Here is a 12,890-nt window from a genome sequence, read left to right as displayed (position 1 = left end):
TTCCTTGTGGGCAGATCTTCGGTTTATATTTCACTGTACCTAGCACAGAGCTGACATAGGCACCCAATAAATATTTGTGGGATTAAAGGAGGGGCTAGTGAAGATGGTGTCAATTTCCTCTAGGGATAAAGCACAAAAGAAGGTGACTTGCTGAGTGCCCACACTTGGCACAGAAATATTCTATTTTTAGTTATCACTGCTTATTTCCTTTAATGTAAAATTTAAAAGCCCATAAACTCTTAATATGTCATGGTTAGTTAATGTGCTGCCTCTCCACCATATATCTGAATTTAGATTTTCAGGTTGGCAAGCCAATTGTATTTTCTTTTTCTCATTTCCAGTGAAATGTTTATGGATTTTATTTACTAATAGAAGAGTCTTCCTGTCTTACAAGATTAGAAGGATAACTCTTCCTAGAGAAACAATGTCAGTGCCCAATGCACAGTAGAAGTATGTTTAAAGAGCTTTGCTAATGGTTCTTGTATAACTTAAGGTATTACATTTTTCTACACTTCAGTTTTTCCTCTTGTGGAAAGATAATAATACCCCATTCATTTTGGAGTTAAGTCAGAAAATGTATGAAAAATACTGCTATCCATTTAAATCCCTGGGGACTTTACAAAGAAAATTGGCAGTGGAAAAAAATCTCAGATTATTACATTTTTAAAAAATTTAAAATAGCTCTATAGTCCATATTAGTTTTTCCTTTTTTGCATCTATCACATTGATTCTTTTTATGTACCCAGGTGCTATACTTGTATTTTTACCGGGACTAGCAGAAATCAAAATGCTATATGAACAGCTACAATCTAATTCTCTTTTCAACAATAGACGCAGTCATCGGTAAGTTAACTGCTTTCCATATCCTTGACCATATGTTGCAGGTACATGCAAAGATGACTAACCAGAACAGTCTCTGACAGCCATCACCCTCTTTACACCCTGGTGTCACTCCTCAAGAATATGTTTGTGTACGCCAGCTGGAAGGAGACAGACCTATTTGTTCCAGGGAAGCAATCATTCCCAATCCATTAAATAAAAATATTTCTCTTCACTTAGCGTAGTGACTCAGCAAAATTGCCTGTGATTTCAGTTGCTACGTAGGGGGCATGGGAGAAGCCAGTGTAACAACAAAAAAATGCTGCCATTTGAGAATAAAGTAATTTGTAACAGTTTCTTTTCCAGTAGCAAGACGTGTGTTTTCATATCTAAGGGGACAAGTCCTGAAGGGTTGAACGCTCCCTAGAAATACAAGAACGAAGCCTCTGAGCATACATCATTGCCTCTTATTCTCTGGATTTAAAGACAGAGGAAAAACGATTCTCTACTGTTAGTGTGCTCTAGGCTTGTTACTTGTAGAATAGCAACTATACAGTCCTCTTGATTATTTACTACTGAGTTACCCTCCAGTTTTTCCCAAGGTGGTGCGAGGTTTCTAGTTCATAGAACTGAGTGCATGTTTTGTAAGGCTTGGAAGGAACCTTTCCATTTAGAAGAGCTGGACCCTGAGGGCAGGTTGTAGAGAAGCTGCTGATACTTGGAGCCCTATTGCTAATTTTAATAGAAATTCACCCACCATGAATCCAATTTCAGCCTTTAGTGCTAGAACACTAAATGTGCTTCTCTTTCCTTTCAGATGTGTGGTTCACCCACTTCATTCATCTTTATCCAGTGAAGAGCAGCAGGCGGTGTTTGTAAAACCCCCTGTGGGCGTAACTAAGATTATAATTTCCACCAACATTGCCGAGACATCCATAACCATTGACGATGTTGTCTATGTCATCGATTCTGGGAAAATGAAAGAGAAGAGGTATTCTCCTTCGGCACAGTAAGAGGAGGGTTAAAGATGCCTCAGTGAGAGTGACGTGTCAATGACGATGCTCTTGAGTGGCACGGATTGCGGTTTGAAAAAATGTTTTAGGAAAACTACATGGGTGTATATGAGTGATTCTGTACCGGGGCCCTAGTCTCAAAGTCAAACGGCGGTGGGAAGTTTTCAGGTTTTACCTTGGAAGTAATTATTTTTCCTCTCTTTTTTCCATATGCTTTATATGTGCTTGAGTGAAAAAGAGGTGACCTAGGTGGTGATGGATGTGTTCATTAGTTTGATTGCGGTAACCATTTGACAGTGCACGCATATGTCAAAACATCACATTGTTTTAGACACTTAACACACTTAAGTATATACAGTTTTTATTTGTCAAATAAATACAAAGAAAAGAAAAGAAAAGAAAAGTTTGCATAAAGGAACTGTGTGTAGTTCACCAGCATTTGATGCCACTGAAATCCGCACTGTGTGCTCCCACCACAGACTGAACTACCCGAGAACACACAGGACACTTGTCCTTTGGTAGAAGTAAGGTAGTGCATCTGTTCCGTCCATGCTAAGTAGGGTCTTAGCCATGTTTTTATAAAATAATTCCTTTTTCCATTTTCTTTTTTTCTGTAGATATGACGCCAGCAAAGGGATGGAGAGCCTAGAGGATACTTTTGTCTCTCAAGCCAATGCTCTGCAGAGAAAGGGTCGAGCGGGCCGGGTTGCCTCTGGGGTCTGCTTCCACTTATTCACCAGCCATCACTTCAATCACCAGCTGTTAAAGCAGCAGCTACCAGAGATCCAAAGAGTGCCGTTGGAACAGCTATGTCTGAGGTACACCTTTTTCTTTGTGTTCTGGCTTTTGGAAGGTCTACATGTTTCTCACCCTAAGTCCCATGGGTTCTTCTTCTTAGTAGGAAACATTTTGCTGAGAGTGGACATGGATGAATTCACTCATTTGCAAAGGAAGAGCTCTTCAGTGTTGCCTTTATCATTCGTTTTAACTTTCTGCACATGAAGATCTCTTACATTGCAAAGAATGGCCCTAAAATAGAGCTTAAGAATACATTTGTAACTCAGGAAAGTAATCTAACTTATCAAGAAATTTCTGCTAGGGGCAACACCAATATTAAATCATCAAAGGCAAAAAAAATCTACAGCCTCATTATCAGAGCAAAGTGAACAAAAATAACTTGAGAAACATTCTTATTTACCAGATGAACAAAGAAGAACAAATTTCATAAAATAGGATTTAATGAATGAATGATCGAACTCAGTGTTATTGAAGTTGGGCAACCTTTGGTTCAACTTTTCTGAAAATGTGGTTGGCATTAGTAAGAACCCATGCCCTCTGACCCAGTCACTGCTTTGAGGGAGTATGCCCATAAAATAATAACCCAAAGCAAAAAAAGTTACTTGTACAAAGATGTTATAGCTCCCCTTTTATCCAGCAGGTATATTTTGAAAGCCTTCCATTTGCCAGGGGTTGAGCTAAGCACTAGAGATAGGATACAAGACCCAGGCCCTGCTTTTAAGTGTCCACAGTCAGGTCTTAAGAAGTTGGGCAAGCAGTTGCCTTGAACTAAGGTAGTAACAGTGCAAATGAAGAGGAGCGAGGAGATTTGAGAGTTTTGGAAGTTGAATGACCCATGAGGGAGGAGAAGAGAGGGAAAAATGTAATTACATGGTACATATGATTTAAAAACAGCTCAGGGGCACCTGGGTAGCTTAGTCGGTTGGGTGTTCAACTCTTGATTTTGGCTCAGGTCATGATCTCGGGGTGGGAAGATCGAGCCCCACTTCAGGCTCTATGCTCAGCTCAGAGTCTGCTTAAGATTGTCTCTCTCCCTCTCCCGCTGCCCCCCCCACCCCCAAAAAAGGAAAAGAAAGTGTATTTAGCATTGTCTGGCTTATGAAAGCGTATGCCTGGGAAATTACCAACTATTTTCGTTCAAGAAAGAAGCTTACTCTTCTGTGTCATCTCTCCAGAAATAAAATGGACAAATTACTATTTTGTTTTCTTTTTGTAGAATTAAAATTTTAGAGATGTTTAGCACTCACAATCTTCAGTCTGTGTTCTCTCGGCTCATTGAGCCGCCACACACTGACTCTCTCCGTGCCTCAAAAATACGATTACGAGACTTAGGAGCGTTAACTCCAGATGAAAAGCTGACCCCTCTAGGGTATCACTTGGCCTCTCTGCCCGTGGATGTGAGAATCGGCAAACTGATGCTGTTTGGGTCTATCTTCCGCTGTCTGGATCCTGCCCTCACCATTGCTGCCAGTTTGGCTTTTAAGTCTCCTTTTGTAAGTAAACAACATTCATCTAAACTGGAGTCCAGGGATCTCTAAGGGGACCATGGGGGATTCAGGGTTATATGAACCTGCCCACACATTTTCTTAAGAGGATGATAGATGGGAAGTCTTAGGTCGCAATGTCTATAACTTTTGTCTGATCCTCAAAGAAATCCATGCCTCAAATGAAGATTAAGAACTGAAGATCCAACTTATTGAAATAACGTAAATGTGCTTTTTATTTTATCTGCTCCATCCATGCTCATTAAAGAAAAATCAGAAAATGCAAGCAAGCAAAAGTGCCCCAGCATGATTTTAACAGGCAGTAAATACATTGGACCACTTTTTAACAGTTTTATTGAAATGTAATTTGCCCATTTAAATTGTATATTCAGTAATTTTTAGTTTATGTTGTCCTCATCATGGTCAGTTTTAGAACATTTCTATGACCTCATTAAGAAACCCCTTAGCAGTCACTCCCCTTCCCCCCTCTAATTCCTCATCCACTGCAGCCCTAGGCAACCACCAGTTTGCTTTCTGTCTTCATAGATTTACTTATTCCAGACATTTCATATTAATGAAATAATATAATATATAGTCTTTTGTGACTGGCTTCTTCACTTAGCATAATGCTTTTAAGGTGCATCTGTGTTAGAGCGTAATCAGTACTTTGTTCCTTTGCCAAATAATATCCTTTGTATGGACATACCACATTTTGTTTATCCGTTCAACACTGGATGGATATTTGGGATTGTTTCCACCTTTGCTGGTAAACGTTCATGTACGAGTTTTTATGTAGACATATGTTTTCATTTGTCTTGGGTATATACCTAGGAGTAAAATTATTGGATCAAATAGTAACTCTATATATTTAACTTTCTGAGGAACTTCCAGTTCTTCTTCCAGAGTAACTGCACATTACATTCTGCCAGCCTTTTATCAGGGTTGCAATTTCTCCCCATCTTCACCAACACTTGTTATTATCTGACTTTTTTATTATAATCATCCTAGGGGGTGTGAATTTGTAGTTTCGACTTGTTTTTCTAATAACTAATGATAGTAAACATCTTTTCATTTGCTTATTTCCCATCTGTATATCTTCTTTCAAGAAATGTCTATTCAGATCCTTTGCCCATTTTTTAATTGGGTTATTCATCTTTAAATTGATTTGTAAGAGTTGTTTATATATTCTGGATACAGGTCCCTTATGAGAAATATGATCTGCAAATATTTTCTCCCATTCCCTGGGTTACCTTTTTCACTTTCTTGATATGTCCTTTGAAACACTAAAGTTTTTAATTTTGATGAAGTCCAGTTTATCCAGTTTTTTGTTCCTTGAGCTTCCATTGTCATAGTTAAGAATCCTAAAAACAAAAAAAAAGACCCCATTGCCAAAATTGCTGAAAGGGTGTGGAAGATACAGGCTTCCAGTTATAGAATGAATAACTCATGGGAATAAAAGGCACAGCATAAAGAATATAGTCAGCAATATTGTAATAGTGTTGTATGATGACAGATGTAGCTACCCTTGTGGTGAGCATAGCATAATGTATCAATTACTGACTTGTCAAATCGCTGTGTTGTATACCTGAAACTAATGTAACATTGTGTATCAACTACACTCAAAAAAAATCCATTGCCAGATCCAAAGTTAATGAAGCTTTATTCCAATGTTTTTTCTGAGTTTTATAGTTTTATTTGTATTTATTTTTTAGTGGGGTGGGCTAAGGGGCAGAGGGAGAGGGAGTAGCTTAAGCAGACTCCATGCTCAGGGCGGAGCCCAACGTGGGGCTTGATCTCACAACCCTGAGATCATGACCTGAGCCAAAATCAAGAGTCGGACACCCAACCAACCGAGCCACCCAGGCGCCCCATAAGAGTTTTATAGTTTTTGCTCTTGCATTAAGGTCTTTGGTCTATTTTGAGTTAATTTTTGTAAATGTCATGAGGTAAGAGTCCAACTTCATTCTTTTGCATATGACTATTCAGTTGTCCCAGTACTATTTGTTGAAAAGACTGTTCTTTCACCATTGAATGGTCTTGGCATTCTTGTCAAAAATCATGGGGCTCCTGGCTTGCTCAGTTCGTGGAGCATGCAACTCTTGATCTCAGGGTTGTAAGTTCAAACCCCACATTGGATATAGAGATTATTTAAAAATAAAATCTTGAAGGAAAAAAAGAAAGAAACCTCAGGTAAAATGTGCCCTTGAAACCTGGTTTTCCTCATTTAGGTGTCTCCCTGGGATAAAAAAGAGGAAGCTAACCAGAAAAAGCTAGAATTTGCATTTGCAAACAGCGACTATCTGGCTCTTCTACGAGCATATAAGGTAAGTATATAACTTAATAGCTGAGGTGTATTACCAGAATTGGCACTAAAGAGTAAGTTCACTTTTATTTTCTCCAAAATTTAGGGATGGCAGCTAAGTACGAAAGAAGGAATGCGTGCAAGTTATAATTACTGCAGACAGAACTTCTTGTCTGGAAGAGTTCTTCAGGTGCGTTATTTCTGTGGCAGTTTGTTTTCATTCATTTTTCTGTTGTAGCTACACACCAGAGGGTGTTGCAACTTTGTCTCCCTTGTCCTGCCTCACATTAAAAGTATCACTTCTGGAATATGCTTGGCTTTATCAGCTGTGTAAAACACACTCCTGTTTTACATCCTCTGACATGAAGCCTTCTGCACTGAACCTTTCAACTGACCCACTTTTCCTCTTTTCAGTGAATCTGTGTTTACTTATGTGGAGGATAGGAGAATACAGACACTATGAAGATTACTGCTTACCGGAAGTCAGTTTTTTCAGGAATTCTACCAGGCATTCTTAACCTGGATCCATAAACCCCTGACATTATATGCAAAATCAGATGCTTATACATACGTGCCTTATTGTGGAGAGAGGGACTTTCATCATAGCTTTCATCATATTCTCAGAGTGGTCTGTGACCATCGCCAAGCTCCTTACCTTCTCCACAAAAGCAGAGAATGAGTCCTGAACCAGGTTTTGTTCATTTTCCCTATGTCCATCAGAGGCTGAGATGTCAATAATGAGTGTACAAGAAAGAGAAGGTTTCTTATCTTCTGGGCCATAGTGGAGAGGGCTCTGTCTTCTGTTGGGACAGTGTTGTAGGCACCTTTCCACGGTGGTAGGAGAATCCAGAGTAATGGCGGTACACAGCTTTGTAAAGCATATGTTTTACTCAGAGATTTTCAGGCTGGGGAAAGGGAAGGACTTTGCTTTCCTATTAAAAGATGTCCTAGAATAGAACACAAAATTAATGTCCCTAGTGCTTACCACTACCTGACATTTATTTATTTATCTATCTCTCTATCCCAGAAGCTCCTTCAGAGCCGAGACCTTACCGTTTTGTTCGACACTGTATCCCCAGTGCCAGGAACGGTGCTTAGCACACAGTTGACGCTCAGTAAAGATTCATTGAAGAAATGCAGAATTGAATGAATTGGTTATTTAAAATGAGGGGTGCCTGGGTGGCTCAATCGTTAAGCGTCTGCCTTTGGCTCAGGTCATGATCCCAGGGTCCTGGGATCGAGCCCCTCATCAGGCTTCTTGCTCTATGGGAAGCCTGCTTCTCCCTCTCCCACTCCCCCTGCTTGTGTTCCCTCTCTTGGTGTCTCTCTGTCAAATAAATAAATAAAATCTTTAAAAAATAAATAAATAAAACGAAGTAAGAGACTTCAGAAGCATCCCCACTATTGGCCTTCATTCTCTGCCTTGAGGTGTACTGCAGTGAGGCATCACGAGAGGACACAGGCTCAAGCTTTGTTCTAAGGACACCAAAAGCAATAATTTTCGATCTTGGCTGCACATTAGATTCACCTGAGGAGGGTTAACAAAATAAATGAATAAAAATGCCCAGGTTCCACCCCAGGCCAGTTACATCTGGATCTCTGTGGATGGGGCCTGAGCATCTGTTTATTGTAGTTGGGTGCACCAAGGGATTCTAGTATGCAGCCAGGGTTGAGAACCACTGGTCTGAAGGGTATGTTATATGGAAGGTGCAGTCGTAGATATGTCCTCAAGTCATTAATATTTAAGTGTAAAATGATATTTCTTTCAGATTACATTTCTTATGAATGTTCAGGATGTATGTACATTTTGCCATGATCTGGAAGGTCTGTCAGAGTTTCCTCTTCTCACTAAAGATATTAAGATTTATTAAGATATCAGTTAAAACCTTGTCATGATAGAGAAGTCCTAGCTATATTTGGCCAGGTTATCCATGTGTACGTGAGACATTTCAAGAAAATACTTAAGCTGTCATCAAGAGACAGGGTAGTATTGCTTGGCTCTCAGTTCTTTGACTGTTCTTACCTCCTTCTCTATCACCTGATACACAGCCTCTATTTGAACAGTGTCCAGAAGAGAAAGAGGCCTGTTCATTTCTTTCTCACACTTGTGCTCAGCTACACAAAGGGGTGTCTAAATCTAAACCACTTAATAATGTCCTTATTCCTAGGAAAAGATGTGAGCCAGAGAGATCACAAGGTAATAGAAAGTAAGTTCTGAGCTGGGTGTTCTGCATCCATTGAGAGTGAACACTAACCACTGTGGGCTCAGTGAGGAACTAAGGGGACCAGAGCAGAAATGTAAGTAGGGAAAACTAGACAATGTCACAGCACCTTGAGTGGGTGTCCAAAGTAAACTGTATTTTTTGCTGTCCTAAGAATTGCTGGTAAAGTCAGATCTACCCCAATTCTGATGAACGTGTTTTTAAAAACTGTGATTTAGAGTTAAATAAATGATCCTTAGGTTTTCTGAAATTGGTTGAATTTCTGTATAACTCTTTCACTCTGCCTGCTGTTTGTCAAAGTAAAAAGTGCCCTTCTGGAAATGACCAGACAAGATAATCTTCATACCTCTCTGTTGACCCATAGGAGCCTCACTACTATCCACTGACTCTGCACTTACCTTTGATTTGCTGCTGCCTAGCCTTAAAGAATTTTTTCCATTTCTTTCAGGAAATGGCCAGCCTCAAACGACAATTCACTGAACTGTTATCAGATATAGGCTTTGTAAAGGAGGGACTCAGAGCAAGGGAAATTGAGAAAAGGGCCCAAGGAGGAGATGGTATCTTGGGCGCCACAGGAGAAGAGGTAAAGAATGTATAGTTAGTTCTTTTATTTCTCTTTAATTAGCACATGGATAGTATATTAACTCACTTAATTTTTTACTTAAGCCTGCTGAGCAGTGGGCTTAGTGAAATTCTTGATTTTCTTTCCACAAATAAGTGTCAGGAAACACTCCTAAAAACAGAAGGGTTTTTCTGTTAATTGTTGCTATTATTGTTTTGTTTTTTTTAATTTCACACCAGTTCTCTTTTTTTTTAAGATTTATTTATTTATTTGAGAGAGAGGGAGCACAAGCGGGAGGGGCAGAGGGAGAGGGAGAGAGCAACTCAGGGCTTGATCTCACCACCCTGAGATCACGACCTGGGCTGAAACCAAGAGTCGGATGCTTAACCAACTGCTCCGCCCAGGCATCCCCAAACCGGTTCTTGATAAGCTTGTGAGAGGTAAAATAAATGTTTCAATAATGTCTTCTTAAATCACACCAGCCTTTTTCCAACCAAGAATAGTTTTTTTATATGATCAAAGGAAGACCGCTTCTTCAAGATGAACCTGATGTTTCTCTGTTCTCAGTGCAGTTAGTACTTTCTGCAGATCATGAGCATCTCATGAGCAAGAAACTCTGTCCACTGATCCTTAGGAACACTGGCTTTGTAACTGCTTTGCAGAGACCCAGAGTTACTGTGGGCTTCTTGGAGTGGGTCCTATGTGAATATGGTCTGGTAGACTTATTTTTTACTTAGAAAGAAAGAATTTTTCTAGCAAAAAGATAGAAATTAGGTATTTTAATTTAGTTTTGTTTTGTTTTAGGATAGAAATCCAATGAAATATAATGGTAAATTCCAGGGTACAAACAGAAGTAGCCACATTACTTATAAGATCAATGCTGTCTTTCTCCCATAGGCAAACTCAAATGCTGAGAACCCCAAGCTGATATCAGCAATGCTGTGCGCTGCTCTTTATCCAAATGTAGTGCAGGTAACCAAACGTTTTCCTAGTTCCTCCCACTTCTTGTTTGGTCTGTAGCCAAGGGACATAAGTTAAGACATACACGTTAATCATCTTAAAGAGATACATACAAAGACACACAGAGCCTTTTAAACTTTGTATACATTTCCAGTCCTTCAGTTCCCCAAATCTGTTCAGATAACATTGTTCAAGAACACATTTATTGTATAAAATGAGGTGCCTTTTTAATCCTTCTAACATGACATTCTAGAAATTTAAATGGACATAGATGTCACCCTGCCAGCTAACATGTGCATAACCAGCCTTCTATATTAGATAGAAGCTTAATTCTACTACAGTTTCCATTATGGCCTCTGCTCTGGACTACAGTTAGGTAAGAACAAAATCAAACAAGCCAGGGCTCTGCCACAGGACCACCTGTGGCCAGCCTTCTGGAAAACCCTTCTATATGTGCTGTTGAACTTTTACCTAAGTTTTAATTATCCAGTCCTTGTCAAACTTAGAAAGACTATGAATTTGTCAGAGTGCTAAATTGTTTCTCATTTAACATTTTGTTAAATGCTCGGTTGACATCTGCGGATGAATTTCTGGCACATTTTCTGCTCAGTACTTGCATGCTTTTCAAACCATTTGAAATTTATTTTAGAAAATCATTTGAAGCAACAGTATGGAGACAGGAAAAAAAACAAAACAAGGATTGGGAAGAACAAATAGGCAGAGCACAGACAATTTTTAGAGCAGCCAAAAAGACTGCATGATACCATTGTAATATGTGCATGTCATTATACATTTGCATAAACCCATAGAATATACACCACCAAGAGTGAACCCCTAAGGTAAACTATGGGCTTTGGGTGATTACAATGTGACACAAGTTTTTAAAAATTTTAATACTGGTGCTGTCAGAAGCCCCTCACAATGAACCCTCTCACTCTTAGTGGGAGTATAAATTGATACACCCATTCTAGATTTCATTTCTGAGGCCTTATTGATTAGGAAATAATTGCATGTATGCATAAAAATACAGGTAGGAGAATGTTCATTCTAGCTCTGTTTATAATTGCAAACAATCTAAGGTACCAATAATAGGGAATTTATTAGTAAAATTATTATAGATCCTAACTAGGTATAGCCATTTAGAATTATGTTCTAAGAAAATATTTAACAACATGGAAAGATGTTCTCAATGTATTAAGTTTAAAAAGTAGATTGTAGAAAATGATCCTACATTAGTTTCAATATGTGTATATTTTTATTTATATTATATGTTTATAGTTTTCTTTGTGTATATAAACAAATCTAGCACCGAAAACTAAAATATTCATCAAATATAGTGCTAGTTATCTCTTAATCATGTGGTTACAGGATATCTTTATTTTCTTCTTTTTTCCTAATATGTTACTTTCTATAGTAACAGTGCATTATTTTTGCAAAACATATATATGGATAATTCATATGTATGTATATGTGCACATAAACTTTTTTTTTTCAAATGAAACAGTATGTTTATTCATATAATTCTTTCCCTCTTTTGGAAAGAAATACATTTGGAAAAGTTGGATTAGGTTTGAAGCAGGGTCCTGCTCCACTGTTCTCGGCTGGACCTCTGCAGCTGAGACTCGACGCAGACCTCCAGGAGCAACGTCCGTCCACCGCCATGTGGCTGGTGTGCGGTATAGTCTCCCAGAGCTGCTGCACTTCATCCACACTTCTTGGTGGTTCAAAAAAAGAAAAGGGGGAAAAGTATGCTTATACTGCTTCCAAAAGGAAATAGGGTAGAAACAGCAAAAGCATTCAGACAAGACTGGTTTTGTGCCAAGGGATGCTTCCTCTCATGAAAAAATATATAATATATATATATATATATATCCCCCCTACCCCAAAATACCTGCTGTTTAGGTGAAAAGCCCAGAAGGGAAATTTCAGAAGACCAGTACCGGAGCTGTCAGAATGCAACCCAAATCAGATGAGTTGAAGTTTGTCACCAAGAACGATGGATATGTGCACATTCACCCTTCCTCAGTGAACTATCAGGTTGGAATGGTGGGGTACACCTGTATTCACATATGGCAGGTCTTGCAGGGGTCAGCACAGTCCCTTCAAGTCAGCCAAACCTCCTTCTATTGTTCTCTGTCCCCAGCAGCACCACTGACTTGGGGAAGGTTGAATAAGCATGAACAAACTAGAAATTGGACTGTTTGGGGAAAGACTATTTCCATTTTAAGAAAATTCTACTGGATACCAAAAAAATGCTCAAACCTGCTTTCAGATGTAAAATTGTTTCTGTGCAGTGGTGATTGAAGAAGTCAGGATGTAACTGCATCACTAAATGTGTGCCTTAAATGACCTGAACTCACCGATGGCACTGCCTCGGTGCTCCTTCCTCCTGCAGCTGCCAGGCTCTGCTCCCGCCGCTCCGCTCACCTCCCCACAGGTTACGCATCGCCTCCTTGTTGTCAAACCCAGAGAACATGCCCTGGTCCTCTTCAGACTTGACTCTTGTGTAGTATTTGACAGCATTAACCTCCCGTCCTCCTGAAACTATCTTTGATGCAGTTTTGCTCCTAAAATGCCACTTTCTTCTCGTTCTCTCTGATCATCCCCTGACATCTCTTTAACTGGTTCCTTTGCTCTGAAATAGTGGTTCTGTCCTTAGTCCTCATTTTCTCCCTACAGCGCACTTACCTCTCCCGAAGCACCAGAGCATGGCACTGTGGTTCTAACGGC

The 12,890-nt window shown here is 39.4% G+C and overlaps 1 protein-coding gene across 7 annotated transcripts in view; it reads left to right on the top strand.

Moving 5' to 3' along the window:
• Positions 1-12,890, top strand: part of DHX57 (DExH-box helicase 57) — a 53,849-nt gene that overhangs the window by 35,758 nt on the left and 5,201 nt on the right. For 6 of the 7 annotated variants that reach the window (XM_035728801.1, XM_035728805.1, XM_035728802.1 and 3 more), the window contains 9 exons: positions 747-843; positions 1,637-1,810; positions 2,450-2,650; positions 3,847-4,123; positions 6,343-6,438; positions 6,523-6,606; positions 9,087-9,221; positions 10,098-10,172; positions 12,063-12,197. In XM_035728801.1, coding sequence (XP_035584694.1) covers positions 747-843; positions 1,637-1,810; positions 2,450-2,650; positions 3,847-4,123; positions 6,343-6,438; positions 6,523-6,606; positions 9,087-9,221; positions 10,098-10,172; positions 12,063-12,197 — 1,274 coding nt within the window. The remainder of the gene's footprint in view (positions 1-746; positions 844-1,636; positions 1,811-2,449; positions 2,651-3,846; positions 4,124-6,342; positions 6,439-6,522; positions 6,607-9,086; positions 9,222-10,097; positions 10,173-12,062; positions 12,198-12,890) is intronic. The other variant, XM_035728803.1, reaches the window with a different exon arrangement.

Source organism: Zalophus californianus, chromosome 8, assembly GCF_009762305.2.
Source record: "Zalophus californianus isolate mZalCal1 chromosome 8, mZalCal1.pri.v2, whole genome shotgun sequence".
NCBI lineage: Eukaryota > Metazoa > Chordata > Mammalia > Carnivora > Otariidae > Zalophus > Zalophus californianus.
The sequence above is the reverse complement of the archived record's forward strand: the minus strand, read 5'-3'. Positions and strand labels throughout refer to the sequence as shown.